Below are 22301 nucleotides of genomic sequence, written 5' to 3' on the forward strand. Positions count from 1 at the left end.
ATAAAATAATTTTTCATTTTCTTTATCTAAGCTGAGAGGAAGGAATCAGGTTGAGAAACTCAATACTACTCCCTTCCTATCCTTTTTCACATACCTGCGTCTCCTAGTTCAATGTAAGAACAATCATTTTATGGTGAAAGCGTGGACCAGGAGATAATGGACTTGTGCTCTGCTCCCAGCTGTGCTTTTTTGTGTGACCTTGGGCAAGTCACTTCATATTTCACTCTCTGGAAACTAACAGTAACTAATTTCAGTGAGGAATTGAAATTATTGAAGATTAACCTCCACTTAAACATTTTGGATATATCCTCAAACAAAACTGGTTGCTGATAAAGTCTTCTTACTCAAAGAGGAAAGAGAAAGGAAAAGAATGAAATATCATGGAGGAATATGGTCTTCTAAAAAGTGAGTCCAGGCCTGAAAAAAAAATAGTGAAAAATCCCAGTAGAAGAGGCCTAATAGGATTATTAGCTTAGATTGCAGAAGAAGGAAGTTTGAAAACCTTATGTAATTGTGCACTCAAATTTCACAAAGAGGAAATACTGAACTGATGTTCAGTACTTTCATGTAACATAAAAGGGACAGAATAAAGCCCACAGGGAGAGTAAATTCTGGTTATTTATTGTATGTGTGCTGTGATTCTTTGGGTAAATCTTCCTGTCTGTGGTCCCTCTTTTTCTAGCTACTGGTGCACATCCTGACACCAGAGATGGGGCATTAACAATTTCCCCCCTTTCCCTTTCTCTTTTTCCTTGCTGTCTCCCATTTTCTTTCACTTCAGCAGTTCAGTAATGCTGAAACCAAGCTCCTTTCCCTTTTGTTTGCTTTCCCCTTGTCCACTGATCAACCATCTTGATTATTACCCTGCAGTATTAACTATAGTATAAACAGAAGCACTGAGCAGGAGATTCAGCTGGGTTTTCCCTGCCCTCTTATGCAACCAAAGGTTCTGCAGCACCCCCTTCTTGCTCGTTTTCAGGGATCAGTGGCAATAATCCTCATACTGGTGACATAATGAGGCATAAGCTTCACTCAGAGAAGGCAGGACGCTGTGTTTTGGGAGACCTGGACTACTGTGCCAGAAGGGATGGGCATGGAAAGTTTGAAAGGTGGCAGCCTACCCTCAGAGCTGAGTGTCAGGAAGATTGCTGATGGGGTTTTGCACATCATGAAAGCATTTTCATGAATACTGTCTTCTTCTTGAAGCTGGACTCAAAGTGTCTGCATGGAATATCTCACACAGCAGCATGTGCATGCTGTCAGTTTGTGCCAGCCAGAAGAACATGACATCATGTGATAGACAAAAACACTACTTGGTACCATATAGCCCAGCCCAGAACTTTTCACGTGAAACATTTGTTTTGGTTTGGTTTTAAGACATTTGCCTTTCTAGCTGGTCCATTTTAATTAGAGCTGAACCTGAACCACAAACGATAGATTTGAACTTTCCCAGAGTTCAGCGATGTTCAGATCTGGCTTTTGGTTTGGCCCATCACAAAGACAGGGGTCAGCTCCAAAGTTCAGATCTGGAAAGGAGCTGCTGGAAAGTGGGGGGCTGGAAAGATTATTTAGTGAGACCCATTTCTCACTTTAATGGGGTATTTGCAGTAGAGACACTTGCTCGTGGGTTTTAGGAGCAGTTTTACATAAGCAGCATCTCAAAGACTGGTATTAATACCAATCTATCTATTGAAATACTCATGTACAGCAGAAAGGGCCTTGTTCCTCCTTTTCTGGTCATGAAGCCTGGATCCTGGTCTGAAGCTGGAGTACCTTAAAAACCTAGAAATTTTTCTTGTTTTTGTTTAAAACTCATCATTCCTTTCTAGGCTATACTGCTTAAAAACATTTGACTGTGGGCTACAAATTTGATCATTTTATTCTCATAAAATGTAGTTTTTTCAGCAGGTAGCTTGTGGGGTTGTTATGGCATCTGCCATTTGTCAATCTCTTGCAGGTTTGGATCACCATTTTAGGGTGAGCTCACTCAGTCCATGGCAAGACACAACACAAATAATAAACAGCAACCACTTGTCTGCTAGATCAGATAACCTGACCCCAGTGGGGTCAGCTGGACAGGCTCAGATGAAACATTGACTCAGTATCTGTTATAAGTCCTGAGAAGATTCAGATAAACCTTCCTTGTTTATGTGAATCTTGTCACTTCCCAACTCTTGTCAGGACCAGAAACTCCAGAGCTGAAAAAACAGACTCTGCTCTTGTGATGCTTCCAGACTCATTTTGCAAACCAGAGAGGTTTGGATCAGAATCTAGACTTTGTGTATTTATCCAAACTTCTCTGAGCTCTTTACTCTTTTAAATCTCTTTCATATGTGTGATCTGTGCTGTGTCTTGCTCCCTGGGGTTACAGATGTAACTACCAGGCAAGGACCCTTTAAACACCAAGAAGGGTGGACATCATTTCTTGACCTTGTCTCTCCTCCCAGCGAGATGTACAGGCAAGCCAGATGTATCAGAAAGGTGAATGCAGCCACACAAGCAGTGTGAAAGAGAATTTGGAAAATATTTAAGCAAATTCAAAAGCAAGTCTCAACCCAGCCCTTCCACCAGAACTTTCTCATTTGCTTTCCACAACCTCTGAGCTCGGAGAGAGGACTGCAGTGACTTGCAGGGTTACTGCCCAGCCTGTCTGCTGCAGCCCAGGAGATGTGACCTCTGAGCAGAAATAGCAGAGCACAGACACATGCTGGGGGGCTGCCAGCCCAGCCCCTCTGCTGGAAGGGCTGGGTGGAGTGGGCTAAAGCCACTGTGGCACATCTGCTGCCATGGGAGATATCCAGAGTGTGAGAACACCCTAAAGAGCCACATAACACTCACTGCTGTCTCCTCTTCCAAACTCTGCCCTGCACCAAACCCATGAAAGCCCCCACACCTACAGGATGGGTCACTTGTGACAGTGGAATTTGACTTGCTGAGTTGGTCCTCTAAGGTATCCTGCCAGGCATTAGAAACCTATGCCAGGAATTTATGTGAGCAACAGATTTGTAGGACAACCTTCATACCTTCGTCTTCTGGGAGATAATCAACAGCAGTTCCCAGCAAATGCAGCAAGAACCTCTCTGCTGTGCTCCTGTGCAGAATTTATACAGAAGAAGAATACAGAATTATATGCAGAAGAAGACAACATTCTGGTATACTTTTTGATGCAAATTATTTTTCCTTCTTTTTGGTCCAACATAAGTCTTTTGTCTATGCTTATGCACTTCTTAAGAAGAAGGCCACCTTGAAGAGCAGAGTCACCAGACAAGAAAGCATAGCAATCTCTGTGCCTGGAAAGTGCTGTCCTGGGCACACAGGAGCTGTTTCTCCATGACCTGAAATGCTTTTCAGACCTCCCAGTCTGGCTGCCACCATTTCTCAGTTTGAGTAGGATGTCCTCCATACTCACTGCTCTTACCATGAAATGTTGTGTAGAGCAAGGTATTTCTAGAGCTCATTATTTCACAGTTATTTGACATAAGGCTCATCTTGTGTTGCTGTTGCAGTGAGAACTAAAAGGACAAAAATTAAAGGGCAGTCGTTATTCCATTTCATGATATTTGTCTGGATTTCAATTGAAAGTCTGAAAGAGAATTTAAATACATATTTATTTATTTATTTATTTATTTATTAGACCCTTCCTAGGTCACATAGATGCCTAGTGTATGTGATTCAGTTTAATAAAAGATACTGCTGCTCTTCATAAATCTTACTGCAGAAATGTCACGACAAAGTAGAATTAGCACTTTATATAAACTCATCCTATTTCTGTACTTGACAGAACCAAGTTAAATGATGCTAAAAAAAAATAAAGAAACCCTAGAAAAATACACTAGAAGTTATGTTCAGAAGAATGTCTTTTTTCTAATCAGTGAAAGCAAGAAAGTAATCTCCTGGCTTTTCATGTAAAGAAATCTTTTTTCCTCAGTCAGAATCTTTTAAGGGTGGGCTCTCCTTTTCTAAAACCACCATGTCCCTCCAGCAATTACACTAAGATGATTGCTGCCAGCAAAGTTGGAAAGACTCACTGTGCAGGGAAATCTGGCTTAACTCTGATGGGATGAGTTTAGACTCTCCCTTTCCTTGCCTTTTCTACTGCCAGTTTCGGGGCTTCCCCATGCAGCTTGATACCTTCTGGGAGCCTTGCTTTTTTTGGTTTCTAACTCTCTCAGCTCTTGGTGAGGCTGGATTTTTGTGCCAGCCACATGGAAAATGCTATGTGGAAGAACATCTAAAAGACAGGCTTTTAGAGCCAGCACCCTGTTGCAGATTTAGCTCTAGGTGATTAGCTCTTGCCCTTATAGATGTAAATTATTTTGTGTCCCATACACATTAGTCTGAAAGCAGTATCTCATACTTGATAAATGTCCTGGGCTACTCTTGCTTCGTATGTGCTCCCAAAAGGAGGTTTCTAGATTTATATCTATCTATCTATCTATCTATCTATCTATCTATCTATCTATCTATCTATCTATCTATCTCTCTATCTATCTCTCAAACATCTGTGTGGGCTAACATAAAAAGTGAGTACAAGAAAAAAGTCTACGCTGACGAACAAAATATCCAAAATATCCAGCTTGAAGTTGCACCTGTCTCACTAGTACTCAAGAAATGTCAATTCCAAATTGGGATGTGGAATCCCTTGGCATCTCTCATCTACAGAACAAATAGAACCTCAGCAATTCTTCTGGGAGGACATATTAGGTATTTTTTGGTCAGTTATTTTTTCCAAATGAAAAGTAAAGGAGGGATGTGGATCCATGCTAAGCAGGTGTGGCATGTGAGGATGTGTGTGAGTGGGAATGTAAGGAGTGGACTCCTGCAGCCATGGCTTTCTCTGGCAGGCACTGGGATGCTGAGCATTGCTGTGTCAGATCCCCCTGTGTCTCTGGCAGTAGATGTGCAGGTCAGTCCTTTACTGAGCAGTGGAAGAGCAGAGCAGAGGATTCTCAGTCCCATCACAACTGCTCCTCTCTGGGAGGGCTCCTGCCCCACCATGCAGCTCCGTGGATATTCTCCCTGGCTTGAATTTTTATTTCAGTTGTTGCTTGAGAAGATTCCAACTGAATTGCTGTTATCTCCTCACAAAAATAATCCAGCAAGAGGACAGCTTGTCCTCTGGATACATACCTTAACCTCCTCATGCCTCTGTAAAAGAGAGGTAATTATCTCTCTTTTCTCAGCCCTCTCCAGCTGAATGATGTGTCTCCTTAAGGCAAGGACTCCCTCTTGCAGAAACAGATTTGTGTCTAACAATAATTTCATCCAGGTATCACTCAGATATTTGTAATTTAACAATTCTGGCAAAGTGGCACTGGCCTATTCATAGGCTCTGCACAGAACATTCAGGTAATATTCATGATTTAACTAAACTTCCTCAGGGTAAATTTTATCTGCAGAATATACAGAAACACATCCACAGACACTCTGGCATGCCCAGGTATAGGAGTTTGGGGCTTACAGCAACCCATAATTCATATGACCCTTCATTCACCCATAATTCAGTGGATCCTTATAGAGGATTATTGCTCCTACAGCAAAGGAGAGGTATGGACAGTGATTTAAAAAAGAAAAAGGACATGACCACTGGCCTTGGGGATTTGTTATCTGGGCTAGAAATGACATAAGGTAATAGAGGAAAAGATGATTTGATGCCAATGGCAATGCAGATTTATTTTTATAGAGGTGCTCTTCAACACAGTACAATTGTGCCAGACCACTGAGATGATTTAAGTTAATTAAAATAGTGACCCAGCAAAAAGTCCACTGAGAAGGTCTGATGCTGCATGGCAGTGGATTTTTGATACTCATGAGTATAATAGAAGGAATATAGACAGAGTATTTGTGAAATGGGGTCACAGCAAAATCAAATACAGTCACAAAATTACAGAATAATTTAGATTGGTAGGATCCTACCTTGAGTGCATCCATTCTGAACTGATTCACTCATGAAAGGCTCAAGCCTCTAAAATCTATGCACATGAAAATCTCAGTGGTTATGGTAGCCACCTCCTCTGCTCTTGTATCTCCTTAAACAGAACATAAAGTTTATTTGAAAGCAAATGTAGTTTAAAAATGTGATTGGTAGTACTGTCCTGTTTGCTTCTCAGGTTCAGAGTGGAGATTTCTTTTCTGCTTGTTTTTTTTCCTTCTATTTTTTATTATGGGGGAAGCATCTTTTCTACTTCTTAAATCCAAGTGGACAGTGTTTCCCTTGCTGAGCCCCACACAGGTGCCTCAGAAACCTTTAACAGGCCATATTATAGTGCAAGAATACTATCAAGAGCAAAGCAAAAAAAAAGACAAAAATATGTGCCCACATAGTTATAGATTCCCTTCCCTTTTTTTCTAAATATTGCACTTATTTTTCTCTGTGAAATGCCCTTTAAGAAAGAGACTGTAATGCATGGTCAAATCCTACATAAGAGCTGTTGTGTAAAGGTTGAGGCAGTTGAATTATTAGAATGGAATGGAATGGAATGGAATAGAATAGAATAGAATAGAATAGAACAGAATAGAATAGAATAGAATAGAATAGAATAGAATAGAATAGAATAGAATAGAATAGAATAGAATAGAATAGAATAGAATGTAAAACACATCTGGTTCCTCACAGACTCATTTAATTTAAGGACACTGGTACACTTCAGAACACAGTTTCTCTGGGATGCCTTCAGGATTCCATGCTTTCTGGCAAGGGGTGCAAAGAACATTTTTAAACCCCAGTGCACTGGAAGATGTCTCCAGCTGAGCTTTCACACACTGTGACATATCAAACCTCTTGTCATCACTGAAAAGAAAAGGCACCAAACATTCATCAGGGAACCATTGAGCGCCACAGTGGGACATCAGCAGGTCCAGAAGAGAACACAAGCAGGAGACAATCTCTCTGCTCCAGCCCTTGTTTCCCACATGCTGCTTTGATAGTATTAGCAGCAGCATTGTGGAAACACAGCCGTGTGTGACACACACACAGAGGCTCCTCTGAAAGGCACAGAGCATCTGGGAACTCCCCCCTCGTGCTCCTCAAGCCATGCTCTCGTGCACTCTTTAAATGTGCGCTCAGCACCATGTTCTCATTTAGCTTAGACAAAAATAAGCAGTGGTGCTTTGGGACCAAAACTCAATTTCACCATTTTCTCTGAAAATGCTTCTTAGGGCTGAGCTGGTAAGAAATATTTGTTATGGCAAATATACTTTTACAGCGGAGAGCACAAAAATTTCGTATTTCTCTGGGCACTGCTAAAGATCTTTTCAAAGATTACAGCAAACTCACTAACCTCACAGAAACTGTCTCAGAAAACTTCACCAAGGGACGTGTTGCCAAAAGACAGTCAAAAACATAATAGAATTATGCTCACTGGAACAGAAATGCTGACTATTGTTTAAGGTTGCCAGGACTTAACTGAATAAATTAGGGGGTTAATTAACTTTAAAATCCCTGTAAATCCTTGGAAGACTCATTACAGAAATCACTGTGGAAAGTAACACCAAGCCTTTAGAAAATACCCATGACATTCAAAAAATGTTTGAAAAAATGTGAAAAGGAGAGGCAAAGTAAGTATCCCTTTTTAATAGACATGCTTTCAAAAGCATACAGTGACAGCAAGAAGCTGCAATAAGGCTAGTGTGAAATAATTCTGGCTCATGTACAGCCCATTCTAAAATAAGATTTGACAAACCCACATGAGCAACAGAAAACAATCCAGTTGACAAAGCAATTCAAAACTGATGGCCAAGATCCTGGCACCTCCAGCCATAAAAACTTAGTGGGAGCCTGGAGATGAAAAATGCTGAGTAAGAGAAGAATCTGTAAATAAAGCATTATGTCATATCACTACACATGCTCAGCTTTGAGATCTGCAATTTTCTCTGTCCTGGCCATGTGTAATCGAAAATAGATACCACAGACAGCCTAGGAAGAGGCTGCTGTAATCACCCCTGCTTTAGCTCTAGTTCAACTAAACAGACCTGTACGGATGAAACAAAATTAAACAAGATTGTTTTCATTAGACTGTAGTAGAAAATAAGGGGTTTAAGGAGGAAAAGTGAAATGAATGAGCACTGTAAAGACAACATTGCTGAACATGACCATGAGCAGGTCCACCCCTGAAAGTCCTGGGATATTCAGCCAGCACCACATTCATTGTTCAGGAACACTTCTGAGCACAGGTGCTTCAAAGGAACCTCACAACCATGGATGGCCATACCCATTTTTTTTTATTTAAGGAAGCTACACAGAAATCAATGAGTTAGCAGTAATTTGTCAGTGAGTAGGAGATGTAGAACAAAGTCTGATCCACTGCCCAGTGGAGTGGACTCCAGAGGAGAATACAAACAAGGATAATATCGAGAAGGCCAAGCACTTCTTGCCTCAGACTTCCCTAAGCAGGTGAATGGTGTGCAGATGGTTGTAAACTTACACCATCAACAGAGGAACCCTCTGAGCTTTAGAGAGCAGAATTTGTCTGTGTTGATTGCTTTCCAGTTAGCTGTCCCTCCTCTCAGAACATTTAATGGAGTGAGAGGTTGTCCTTACAGCCACTAGTGCTGAAAACTAGCGGAGAACTCTAATTAAGAAGAATTGAAAAGACAAATGTGTTGCCTTTGTACAAAAAAAAGCAAAACAAAACCACCAAAAACCTAAAAGAAAGGAATTGTAGGACAAATCAGGTTAACTTCAGTACATGAAAAGATATGGGAACAAACTCCCATTTGTAAGCTCATAACTAAGAGCAAGGGCATGAGTAAGAGTCAACCAGGATCTGGCAAGAACAAATCACATTAAACCAAACTAATTTTCTTCCTTCTTGGGCCACCCAGGGCCTCAGAGGCAGAGCAGAAGCAGTTTATACCCTACATCTTGGACTTAAAGGGATCTTAAAGAAAAAGAAGAACTTGCCAGATGGTTACAGACCATCTGGAAATATCTTGGAAGGTATTTATCAAAATGGAAAGGTGTGCTGGCAGGGTTTCTTGTGATCTGTGCTGGAGCTGGTACCAGTCAGCATTATACTCTGGACATGTCCAGGAGGATAAGCTGTGCACATGGCATTTGTGAATTATAGTATGTTGGGAAGGACTACAAGGAAGCTGGAGGAAGTTTGGGTCAAAATTGGTCAAAAATGATCATGGATAAGTGATCCAGAAAAGAAGAAAAAAAGCCTTGAAGCAAAGAAAGAGGAGGCAAATCGGGAAGGCAAAGATCTGTACGTGGGAATGATCATCTGCACAAATGCAAGATGAGAAACATCTGGAGGGAGAGCAGCTGCACAGAGGACAGCTGCAAATTGAGTAAAAGTGTCCTGCTGCTGTGAAAGGAGGAATGCTGGCAGGAACAAACAGGACTACAGCACACAAGGCAGCACAGAAGGGCTCCTTCTGCTCTGGCCCAAGGAGGCAAGGCCTCAGCTGGAGCACCCTGTCACATCTCCAGCACTGCAACTCCATCAGCCAGCTGGGAGAGCAGGGCAAGGAGCAGGGCCCTTGGGGTGCTGGGCAAGAACTGACAATGCAACACATCTGGGAAGGGGTGGAAGTCTTTACATAGCTCAAAGCTGCTGCTAGAAGGAGGGAATAATCTGCTCTTGGCAGCTCTAGAGAAAGAAGCAGTGAGTTTGCACTCAGAAAGACAGTTTCAGGTTAATATTAGTGAAATACATACCAGGAAGGGTCCTAAGGTACTGGGCTAGACCCTGGAACCTCCTCTACTGAAGAACCTTAAGAACAGGAACAATAAAGATTGTTCAACAATAAAAGCTGTTGTGAGGAACATCTGTCTTGTTAGCCTATGTCAGAGTTGACAGAGTAGAGACCCTCTGAGTTTTCTGCTCCTCTGCCTTAATTTTTCTGCCTGCACGAAGTGGTTTCAGTAGCCTTTAGTTCTGACATGTAGCACTGGGTACAGAAAGCTAGAGGGACAGAGAAATTAAATTAAATTAAATTAGTCCCTGCTTTTATAAACCAAGAAGCTCAAAGTTAATTACACTGAAAATGCAAATAAAGGATCTGCTCCAGACAATGAGAAAACTCCCTCTGACTTGTACTGCTCTAGGATCAAACCCAAAATGAAGAGCCTGCAGTATTTTCCTTGAGAATTGTTCATATGTGTGTTGAATAAAATACAAAATTACAAAGGAAATAAACTTGTCTGTAAAGGCTTCATCCAACACTACTTAGGGTGCTGTTGTCTGAGTTTTAGTTTATTCATCTGGATGTATCCATTGTCTTTTGCCATAAAAAATGACTCAATCTGTCATCAGCTTACCAGACTTGTTGAAAAGGGTAGGTTTGTCAAAAAAACTTTTAGTTTTGCTGTGGTTCATTTCTTTTTCCCATTGACCTATGTTGTATTGTGTCATATAATCAATCTTTTGTCTTGTGCAAGTGCATGAAGAATTTGTTTTGTTTGATAACAGTGTGTAGTATTTTTTCTATCATTGCTGATGCAAGATCTAGGAAATTACTGGCCAAACACTCTATGTTCTGCAGTTAAATATTTCAAGTTAAATTACAGTTCTAATGGCTGACATTCAGTGGCAGCCTTATTCATCTAGCTGCTGACATAAGTGATTTCAGGATGGTGTGTGCAACAGCAGAATTCTCATCTAATTACTCTGACAAAATAGATGTCTTGCAAATAGCTATGGAACAGTTCAATCTTTAACCCTGTGCTCACAGCTGGATGACTGAATATGTATTTAGCCTATGAGATTCTCAGCTCATTGTGGCTCCAGGCTGGAAATATTCTGCTGAATCTGTGCACATTTGAGTCTGGTAAACTACAGCAATCGTGGAACTTGTAAGAATTTCTACATCAAACCATGCTGAGTTAAGTGCTCAGTTAGAAGTCTGAAACTTAGCCAGAAATGACATCTAAAAGAGGGGTAAAACACAGGCTACTCCAAGGACAGATAAAGGCTCCTCTCTGCCTACCTGCCAGAAGACAAGTGCTAAGGAATCAGTGGTCCAAAATCTGTCTGAGCAGCAGCTGCCTGCATTGCTGGCTCTTAGAACACTTTTGAAGTTCTGTTAGAATGCAAATAACTCAAGAAAATAGCAGTAACTCAGATTGGCAAATAGACTCCTCTGATAGCCTGGAAGTTTGCTAGAAGTGGCCTTGAGCACCTTCACCAAAGAAAAAAGGCTTAATTTTAATTAATACTGGCAGTCATCTCCTTTTGGAGTTATTAGATTAGAACAGTTATCAGATCAGATAGTTGTTAGTTCATGTTATATTCATGAAAACATCCCTTCTATGTTTTGGGAATAAAGTCAGAACTGTCATCTTTGACACCAAGGCAGGAATTTCTAACAGAGAAATGGACAAATCCAAGGGTTGCAATAAAGCCAAAGTAGTGTCTTTTCCACCAAAATAAAAAACTCAACAGAATTTTTCTGGTCTATGTGAAAGAAAACTTTGGAAGTCAGACAAGATTTTTTCTTCTGAGAAATTGAGTGTATACAGTGCCAAATAACTAGATAATCAGGATATTCACTGGGAAAAGAAATATCTAGCCCCAAATTTGAGTCAAACCCCAAATCTGCTGCTACTTATATCTTCATTTAATGAAATTTCTGGATGTTGTTGCAGACCAAGAATATTTTTGAAATCTCAGAAAATTCCGTAAAATGAGATTATTGTTCTCCATTAAGGTATCACAGCAATCATTACTTAAATATTTTTAGCTGCCTAACAAAGACTTGCTTAGAACTGATTCCAAGTGATGACATGCTAATGAGAAGCTTTGTGTACAGCAGATATTATTTGAGCACAGAGGTTCCCTTCCCTCCTCCATCAGCAGTTTCTGATAGACTCCACTGATCCTGGGACCTTAGTGAACTGTTCAGGAACACTAGTGAAGTTTTAGAACATATTCTAGTTTAAAAATACCCCCAAAAATTTAATTCTTAGCAGGACAACTTAACTTGGTAATTTCTTAGTCCTTCTTATTTTAGAGCTGCATTGAAACAGGAGAGTAATCTCTTGAAACAGTCAGTGTGGTTTCCATTGGATATTATCCCATGACTTGAGAAAATTCCATCACTGCTGTTAGCTCTCAGATGGATAAATGAAAGATATTTTCCTTTATTGTTGATGGTAGTCAGGGGTATAATGGGAATGGGAGGGAGAGAAAGTAAAATAAAGAGATGATTTTCTTTCTTTTTATAAAATTGACCAAGGGAAGCAACGTGTGAAAATTTACAAAGAAAGCACAGACACAGTGGCTGTAATAAAATGTCTTACCATGTGCTCTGGAGACATGGGGAATATATTGAGCTGAAACACAAAATATGAGCAACTGTCACTAAACCTCTGAGTAAATCTACTGAACTGTAGGTCACAGCTCCTATGTTCCCTCACAGGAATAAGTTTCTTCTTGTTAATAAGCTTTTCTACATATACTTCAAAGGTGTCTGACCAAAAATTTCCCTGGGTCTGGTTTTGCATTGTTGTTTACCCTCATTCTGAAGAAAAGTCAACTGTATCTATAAATGTAGCTTCTATTACATCTCATACTTCCAATAGTTCAATTTATAGATTAGAAATAGAAGTTTTTTTTAAAAGAAGAAAGAAAGTAATCATGCAAGTCAACAGAACACATTAATAATTTTAAACACATTATAATTTTTAACACATTATAATTTTAATTAATAATTTTAAAACAAGTGTCCCGGATTTGAACTTAGCTGGCAAGCAAAGAGGAGAGGAGTGAATACCAACATGTGAAGATCACACTAGGAGCTAGAACAGTTGTTGCATAGCTGGTTTGGATTGCTATAAACCCTCAGAATTTCTTACAGACCACCAGGTATCGTTATCATCAAACTTTTAATTGAAAACACTATTTAAAATAGTGTTTAATATGGCTCTGTGGGTTAGCTGTGAACCCTTTGCCGTGGCCTCCTGGACCACCAGTGTTCTGCAGAGCATGGTTTGGGAAGCACTGAACCAGACTGCACACATCGTACACCCCAACAAAACACTGCTGGGTCTGAAACAGAGGCACTCCTGCAACTGCCCCATCTACTCAAATAATGCACATGTCAGCTCAACCTTCTTGGTAGCTGAACAGCACAAAACCCTTTTGTTTTTTTCCCTAGCCCAAAGTTTATTTTTTATTTCTTTGGAGAAACAAGCAAATGGTGCCAAACCTCCCTTTCTGATTGTTTCTTGTAGGATCTTCCTCATATCTGGGAATGGTGTAATCTTTCAGGAAGTTAGCAGTGAAAATAAGAAATATAAGTCGCCCCACACTGTGGAGTTATCATTCCAGAATAATTGTGACATCTATGAATCCAAAAATTAAAAAATTAGAACTAGCGTCTGAGTTGGTTTTATTTTTTTTTCCTCCTCTGGAAAATTTGTTCCTTTTTTTCCCTTCCCAAATCCACTAATGATGCTAGAGCTCTGTGTGTGGTCATTAAAGCATTTCAGCAACTTTCTGCAAATTCTTTACAGTAATTCTTTGGCTGCAGCACTACGGGATTGTCTGTTTATTACCAGAGAAACACACAGAGGAGAGCAATGAGAAGGGAACTTGTGGGGAAGGCATTGAGAAGGGAACTTGTGTGGAAGTGTCATAAATAACAGCAGCAAAGCACCACGATCCAGCCCTGTGTGCAGTCAGTGACAGAGTGTGGTCTCACACAAGAGCAGGGATGGGCTGTAGCTTCCCCTCCCACCACTCTGCCTCCTTGCACCTCACAGGCACCTCAGGCAATCAGTTTAGAAAGGGGCCTTATACACTTCTCCTCATATTCACCTTATTCACCTCTCCTCAGACACTCATTATCATCTGCTATTGCATGGAATTGGCAACCAGGAACCTTTGCAAGTAGCAGCATTGCAACAAACAAACAAACAAACAAAAAAACCAAACCCCAAAACCCCAAAACTACCAAAAAAGAACTCCTTTTGTAAACCAGCTATTATTTAAAAATAAGGCTGTGCTTCCAGGACAGTATCTCACCTAATTTGGGGAGAAAATAGTGCTGTCACAGCACTTCTGTGCCCTTTGTATGCTCAATAGCCATGGTAATGCAGAGGTTTGAGTCAGAGTGGGAGTGGAAAAGGATCACTTCGGCAAAACTAATGAACAGGAGAAGTCTGCAAGGGAAAGGGGTAACCTCTGCCTTGAAAAATAATGAACCCTACCCAGTTCTTGTCTCTATGGGTCTGTCTTGCAGTACTTTGCACTCAGCATCAGTGATGGATGCTACTGGAGCATCCATTAGTGTTAGATTAATAATCAACCAAAGTTAGATTAATAATCAGCCCCATATGTGTCCCAGGGGTTGTTGTTGTTGTTGTTGTCTGAACAGTTCTTTTTCCAATTGCAGTGTCAATGCTTAGAGGTAGCTGTCAACTCACTTTTTATTAATCTGAAACAGATAAACTTCAAGCTTGCAAACCTGGCTAGACAATATGAAAACAAATCCTGTGGCCTCACCTCAGGACTGTCCAGATTCATTGCCAAGTTCCCCTCTGGTGAAGGGGGTTTACTGGGTCTATCCCATGCCTGCATACCTGGGGTAATTTGCCCGAGCTGAGCCAAGCATCTTAAACACGCGCGGAATTCCGTAAGATGAGAAATCCACGCTGAGGAATGATGCCCCTCCTCACTTTGCTGCCTGACCCCCTTGCTGTAGATGATGTGTGTGTGCTTTCCTCAGCTGCCTTTCTGCCAATCCATCAGCTTTTGGCTTCTCTCCACAGGAAGCAGGGAGGCCGCGTTCACCTATGCCATTACCGCTGCCGGGGTCGCGCACGCTGTCACGGCCGCCTGCAGCCAGGGCAACCTCAGCAATTGTGGCTGTGACCGAGAGAAACAGGGCTACTACAACCAGGAGGAGGGCTGGAAGTGGGGAGGCTGCTCTGCGGATATCAGATACGGCATTGAGTTCTCCCGGAGGTTTGTTGATGCCCGAGAAATCAAAAAGAATGCACGGAGGCTGATGAACTTGCACAACAATGAGGCTGGAAGAAAGGTATTCCAGAAAGGATGAGGGATGGGAACTTGTGTGCTGGAGGATGGGGGGGAGGCTGGCTTGGTGGCAGGAGGCATTTCCTGAGAGCTCACCCCTCTCTCTGAGAGCTCACCCCTCTCTCTGACGCTATCCTGCACCCACATCAACCCACCTGTTGTTCACCTTTTTTATCCTGTTTCTTTTTATTCAGAGCTGGCCATGTATATATGGTACCTATAGTTCCATGTATTATAGGTACTCCTGTAAAACTTTCTGCTTCCTAAGCCTTCTTTCCAGCCCTGATAACAGGGAGGACCTTGCTGGATCTGTTTAGCATAATGATAAATCACAGCTTTTCATCCCAAGGGATGCCGGGGCTTGTGATGGGACAAAACTTCATTGCTCAACTTCCACAGCACTTCCAGATATTTATTTCAGTGAACCTCAAATCACTTATTTCACCCCAGCTCTAGTGAAATACACAAAGTAGTACACAATGCACTTCTTAGCAGATGCACAACCATCTCTTTGTAAATACAAAGCTGAAAGAGCTGCAGAAGAAGAAGCAGTTTCATGTCTACAACCATGACTGAATTGCTTCTTGTGGTGACAATAAACATCATGGAGCTATGCTGATTTGTGTTCACTAATCCTCATAGCTGTCAAAGCTTGTCCTTTAAAAAGTGTAACAAATCTTTCTGCATCATATGTACCTACCTCAGGAGAGATTATAGCCTTCAAAGTGTTTTCCCCTAGGAAAAGCCCTCCACTCCAGTGTTGCAGAAAAATCCAATATACCAATGTAGCAATCCAATAAAATCTGACTCCTTCTCTAGTCCCCAAAGTAAGACTGAATTTTCCTCCTCTAAAACCATGTGTGCTTTCAGTCCTGTACTGAGCACTGGGCAGAGAGAGTAGAATTGGTGGTGATAGAAGCAATCCGATTATTTTACAGCCTGGATCTTGCTTACTAGCACAGTTGCATCAGCCATGCTCTGAAACAGAAGGTTCTGTATGGGCAGGAGTTCACTGGGATGGAAACACTACATAAATTCAGTGTGGTGAGAGAGGCATAATCATGTGCAGGAGAAAGGTGACTGAAGAGCCAAACAGAAAAGCAGCCTTGAGGGCCACAGTCTTTTTTCCTAAAAATTGCTGCCACAGATATAAAAGAACTTCATTCAGCAGTTGACCATTGGAAGACCAGCTCCAGGTCTGATCACTTCACTTAGGCTGGGAATTTCGGCTCAGCATCATAAGTTGTGTTTGGAGGCAAAACAAGATGGAAGTCAACTCTTAAACTTGCCAGGGAGGATTTATTACTGCTAGATTCATTCCCATCCCCGCTTAAGCTGGCATCCTCTGTGGTGTGTGTGTGCCACCCCCATGGAGATCCTGAGGCAGGTCCTGCTTGGAACATGCCACAGTGTAAATGGGAAAGAGGGACAAAAGAGCAAAAGCAGATACTGAGATGGAAAACAGTGACGTCCCAAGGACAGAAAGAGCTCATTATGTGAACCAGGCACTGATCATGGGTCCCCCAATTCTAAATACAGCCCAGTAACCACCAGACCACATTGCTGATTCTTATGAAGCACATTATATTTTACTTTTCATCAGAATTTCATAAGCAGAGGGACATAACCAAACCAAATAAGTGCATGTTTTTACAGATACTTCTCATAGTAGAATTCATGTAAATAAATTTTATTTACAATTCTATTTTTTTTCAAATGTTCTTGCAAAAAATAAATTATACTAATTTCATATTTTAAGAAAGGAATACAAAGGCTTGCAATACCAACAATATATTTTTCCCATTTTTAAAAATAGAAATGGTATTTTGGAATTTATTAACTTTTTGTTGCATTTTTCAGTAGTTATTTATACCCATAGCTGTTCATTAATTCATTGTTTTGCTTTCAAAAGCTAAGAATGACTGAAAGAATTTGGTGTAGTTTTTTGGTTTTAAGTATATTCCATAAAATCCAGAGGAATGTGCTAATATAAAACATGTTTTTGGGGGTCATGTTTAGAAATAATTTTGGTGTTATGATGTATATTCCCTTTATGTGAATATTCAGAGTCATACAGTAAATAATATTTAGTGATTTTGGTTCTTCCAAGATAATTTGGTATTTGTATAAATAAGACATTTTGAATTCAGGACTGACCAAAACTTAAGGTTAGAACAAAACCCTGGAACCTGGAATATGCTTTCTGTGTTTCTGGGTTGGACCCTTGCAAAAGCAGTTCCAGAATTTTCTGCAATTTGGGTGTGAAATCACAAGTTCCTTCTGAGAATCCAGGCAGACTTGAATCTGACCTACATTCACCTGAAATCTGGCTGGTTTGGGGGTCCTTGGCGAACCTGGACTACACTGTGAGTCTGATACAAAATCTGAAACCAGGGGATTTTGCTTATGCATGGGTGTCATTCTTACATTCTCCACATGGTCCTTATTCACACTCAAGTCAGAGATCACAGAATCACAGTAGCATTCACAGAATCACAAAATCACGGAATAGGTAAGGTTGGAAGGGTCCATCCTTCCCTTGCTGGCTCCTCCATTTGCCTGGGTACCACACTGAACTTCCATCTTTCTCTTTTTTCCTTCCAAAACTCTCACAACACAACTGGGAAATGCTTGTACTGCTCTGAGAAAATCTGTCAGTGCTGTCCTGCTGATCTGTGTGTGGCTTGTCTTAAAATTCAGAAGCGCTTTGGAGCCAAGTTTCTGTTCATTACAGCTGCCATAAAGAACCAAAGTGCAGATATTTTATCCATGTTATGAATAGGAAGAAAAGGTGAGAAAGAAAACACACACAACAGGAACGTTTTAATTCCTTCATTGCTTTAGAAGTTCTCAAATATTTTCAAATAAGGTATTTTCCACCTTAGAGTGGTAATGGACAGTAAAGATGGTAAAGGAAGTGTAGGCTTTTGTGGCTTCCTACAGAGATTTCATGGCATTTTCACCATTTAAAGTACCCTGCATTCACATCTGTAATGGTAAGGCCTGCAGCTCTTTTCTAGTCATTCCAAATTTTTGAGTTAGCTTAGAAGAACAACTTTTAGCCAACAAATATGCTACCTTCCTTTTAGTCTTCTTTTTGAATCTCAGAGCCTTCCAAGTCAGAAACATGAGGAAAAAAGGACACATAAAGCTCCGAACCCCACATACAATTGTTTCCAGCTTGCTCTGAAGTCAGTGCTAGGCACTTGATGACCCCACTAGACATCTACCAGGTGCCCAGAGGTTCATTGCTAGGATCATTAGTCAATACTCTGTTTTTTTTCCCTCAAGCAATTATTTGAGTGTTCTTTTATACCCCCACAAGGACTTTCTCATGTGCTCTCAGAAATCTTGCCCATTCTCCATCTCTTCCAGCACTTGTGCCACACATGCCTGGGGGTCAGAGGGGTTTGTAAGTACAGCAGTGTGGCTTTAATAATTTGCCTTTGTTGGGATGCTCTCAAAAGCTGATCTTCACTGCTGGTACTTCACTGCTGCTAAGAACAGAGCCCAGAGAAATTTTTCTTTGTGGAACAAGCAGCATGCTGTAAAAATAATTGCACAAACTTTGCAAACAGAGGAGGGGAAAAACAGTCTTGCAGGGGTCTTTTACTTCTGTCTAGGGTTGAGATGTTCAATACAACCTTCTAATAAATGATCTCATTGAAAAAAAAAAAAGGAAATTTAGGCTTCTCGGGGAATTTCTGATGACTGCGGAATGAATGAATACCCTAATTGCCCCACACTGCATCCTGTATGGCTCTGCACTGAATTTCTAAGAATTGTTTCAGCTAATGGCAGGTTTGCAAACTTTCTGCTAAATTTGCAATAGGAAGCACCAATGGCAAAATCGTAATCTTGTCATTGGTGTGATTTGGAGTAAATAAATGCTCAGGGATTCCTGGTGGCACAAGACTCTCCTGATGGAAGATTTCTGTTTGGTGGCAAAGTGGCACCGCACGGTGTGAAAGAGCAGAGGAACAAACTTCCCTGTCAGTTTCCAAACATCTGCTGTGATTTGGGATGGAAAGAGCAAGTGTGGTAAATGAAAACAAGCCCCCAAAGGAGGACTAGTGTAAGTCTAACACAAATGTTACTGAAAGAATGTTTAGTTGCAAATTTGAAAGATTACAGAGAGATCTGTGGGCAAAACTTTTACAGAGTAATGAAAAATTAAATATCAACAAACCAAGTCAGCTTTGATGCTGTTTTATGAGACAGCTTTCTACCATGTATTTTTAGAAATAAGTATCTTTATTCTGGGATAAATGAACTTAGAGTAACATCTGGGAAACCGCATCATTAAGCTTAACTTTTTGTTGAGAGTTTCAAAACAATGACTGTCTCTCACGGGAAATCTCATTTATAAAAATGGAGGTTTCTGTTTGTTTTTATGGGGTGAGTTAAAAGAACAAACTGACAAATTGGTAGCAGATTGCAGCTTTTACCAAAAAGTAGAAATGTTTCTAACAGTTTATCAATCAATTAGGCTCTTACAACAGACAGTGACTGTGGTTATGTGGAGAAGAAACTGGCCCTTCCAGAAACACACCCATCACTCTGACTGCCAGCAACTCTGCCTGACACCATCCCAATATTTACTCCTTTGTTACAGCAGTGGGGTTTTCCTGCTGTTTTTTGTAATGCCTGGAAGATGACAACAGCTTATTCTACATATGAAACAGTAAGAGTGTGGGGAAAAAACAAATAATTCAGGCTCTCTTCAGAAGAGATTTTTCAATTATTTAGGACAACATTTCCACGTAAGACATGGCTTTTTCTCTGTAGTTTCTGTTGCAATAGGCCTGTGGTATTGGGAAGGGGTTCTTTTGCTGACTTCCTTTGGCTGTAGAACAGCTAATGAGGTGATTTGTTGATTACCATTAATTACATATATACACATATAAAGATACAAAATTTTTATATATCATATTATGTTATATTATGTTATATTATGTTATATTATATTACATTACATTATATTATATTATATTATATTACATTACATTACATTATATATACATAAACAGACATAAATATATATAGCGTGTGCACATAATTATGAATATTTATACATATTTATGTATATGGTCTGTGCATATTTTATGTAAGACAGTGTTAGCTCCCTTCACCTCATGTGAAGCATTGTAATTAGTCAGTTCATTCCTGCAAGATGCACAGTGCCTAATTTGCTGCAGGCTGCCCACGCTGTCACCTGACAGGATGTAAAGATAAGGAGCAATGCTCAGAAAAAGACTCTGAATCAAATGTCCTGAAGTCACAGTGGAGGCTGAATCCCAGTTTCAAACGTGAAAGCCAACTAATTTTATGCTCTTATAAGCCTAAAGTATTCTTTAAAATGTGACTTTGTTTCCTAAGTCATTTCAGGGATGCAAAGAATGTTACTTTCCAGGTTTTACAGCCTCGGGTCCATCATTTGCTGAAAGTTTCTTTCTCTAAAAGTGACAAATTATTTCACTACACAACCCTTGTGAGACCACTCATGAAAGAAAAGTTTTCAATAGTTGTGCTTCATGCCGTATTTTTAATCTTCCCGCTTAAAGTGATTTGCAGTCAGTTACATAAATCCAATTTCAAAAATGTTGGTGTTACAGCTTGGGTGGGTTAGATGGATAACTAAGGACTTATCCATATGTCCTGAATATGCAAGCTTTGGCTCAAAATCTCATGAGGATAGATCTCCTGCTTCCAGTTGGGCTGGATTTGTTAGCTTATTTTCTTCTTCCAGAAACACACCCTTAGCACAGACTGCCAGCAGCTACATCTGGTACTACCCTACTTTTTGAACAATTTGCTTTAAAATTAGAGGGGGGAATAGCCAAATATTTTAGGACTTGCTAAATGGTTTTATTCAAGAAATGTGCATGCCCATGCATACCATGTAATGCATGCAAGGCATGTATCAAACATCTAGTGAAATATCACTGCACAACCTCAAACCTGACACATCTGTTCTGCCTGACAGAATAAAACTACCAGTGAAATATTTTTAACTACTTCAGGTGATATTTTATCTTTAAGGTTTACAAAGAATTCCATAGAAAACAGGGTGGAACACTGCTAGCCCACTTTGGGGATGATGGGGAGGATCAGGCTTCTGAAGGAAACTGCTTTGCAACATTTCTCTGTAAAAATAACATTCAGAATGTTTTAACCAATCGCAGCAGTTTGTTGATCAAAAATTTATTTTCTCTTCCCCTAGAAAGTAGAGAAGAACACTGATGGATTAGGCTATTGTTCACCCTCACAGCAGCAGGGACATCCGTCAAATGGGCGGCAGGTCCCAAAATGCTGGGTTAATTTTCCTGGTAGCCAAGAGGAGAACTTGTGTAAAGAGTGCAGTGGGCTTTCCTCAGCTTTTTCAACACACTAAGTGGGGACACTGTCTATGGAAGGGGGTGCCTTACCCAGGGAGGGAAGTGGAGGGCAGGAGGAGGTGAATTGGTACCTCCAGGCACCTCTAATGGTCCCCAGCCCTGCTCACTCTGGCCAGTGGCAGAGAAAATCCAGCTCATGCTGTGTCTGGACACTGACCTGCTGCAAAGCAGAGGCTCCCTGCTCCCATTAAACTAAACAATAAGGAAAGCAAGGACATGACAAGAGGAATAAGCACAGTAACTCAGTTCCCCATCCCACACCCCCCAGAATATAAACACTGTTGTGATGCTTGATGGAACAGCTTCACAGAGGAGCAGAAAGAAAGCCATGCAGATGAAATAGCCTTATTCCTCTCCTGCTGGCTGATTGCTCCCTCTTCACAGGAAGGGAACACAACCCAAGGAGACACACCATGAGCTGCTCAATTTTGGGCTCTGTGATCTGCTATTAACCAAGAATAATTTCAGGACATTTGTATTAGAAGCGTAGCATTACACCCTACTAATCTTAGTTACAACCATTGCCTATCCAAGATGAAAAGCCAAACCCAAACAAACTGAGCTTGGATTCCCAGAGGGATCCAGGAGATCAGCATTTTGTCAGCAGTGGTAGGGCCCAGGCTGCACTGAGATTTGGGTTAGCTGAGATTTGGGTTAGCCTGTGCCCACACAACATCAGCAAGCCATCCCCTGGCTGCAGCTGCATGAGCACCAAAGAAGTGGTGACATCTTGTGACCAGAATCTGTCTCTTTTGGTAGTTATTACCCAAAACAAAAGCTGATCACTTGCATATTTGATGAGGCAAAACTCCTCAAGTCTTTTATTTCTTTTTGATGCTTCAGTCAAAAAGTTATATGGATTTTGTTACACTCAACACTTGGAACAACAATGTGCATTTCCATTGAGGAAAACAAA

At 40.7% G+C, this 22301-nt stretch overlaps 1 protein-coding gene across 1 annotated transcript in view; it reads left to right on the top strand.

Annotated features, from left to right (window-relative positions):
* Positions 1 to 22301, top strand: part of WNT7B (Wnt family member 7B) — a 40668-nt gene that overhangs the window by 12559 nt on the left and 5808 nt on the right. Inside the window, exon 2 of the mRNA XM_036401729.1 lies at positions 14720 to 14991. Within this exon, the coding sequence (XP_036257622.1) occupies positions 14720 to 14991 (272 nt within the window). The remainder of the gene's footprint in view (positions 1 to 14719; positions 14992 to 22301) is intronic.

This window comes from Molothrus ater, chromosome 5, assembly GCF_012460135.2.
Source record: "Molothrus ater isolate BHLD 08-10-18 breed brown headed cowbird chromosome 5, BPBGC_Mater_1.1, whole genome shotgun sequence".
Taxonomy (NCBI): domain Eukaryota; kingdom Metazoa; phylum Chordata; class Aves; order Passeriformes; family Icteridae; genus Molothrus; species Molothrus ater.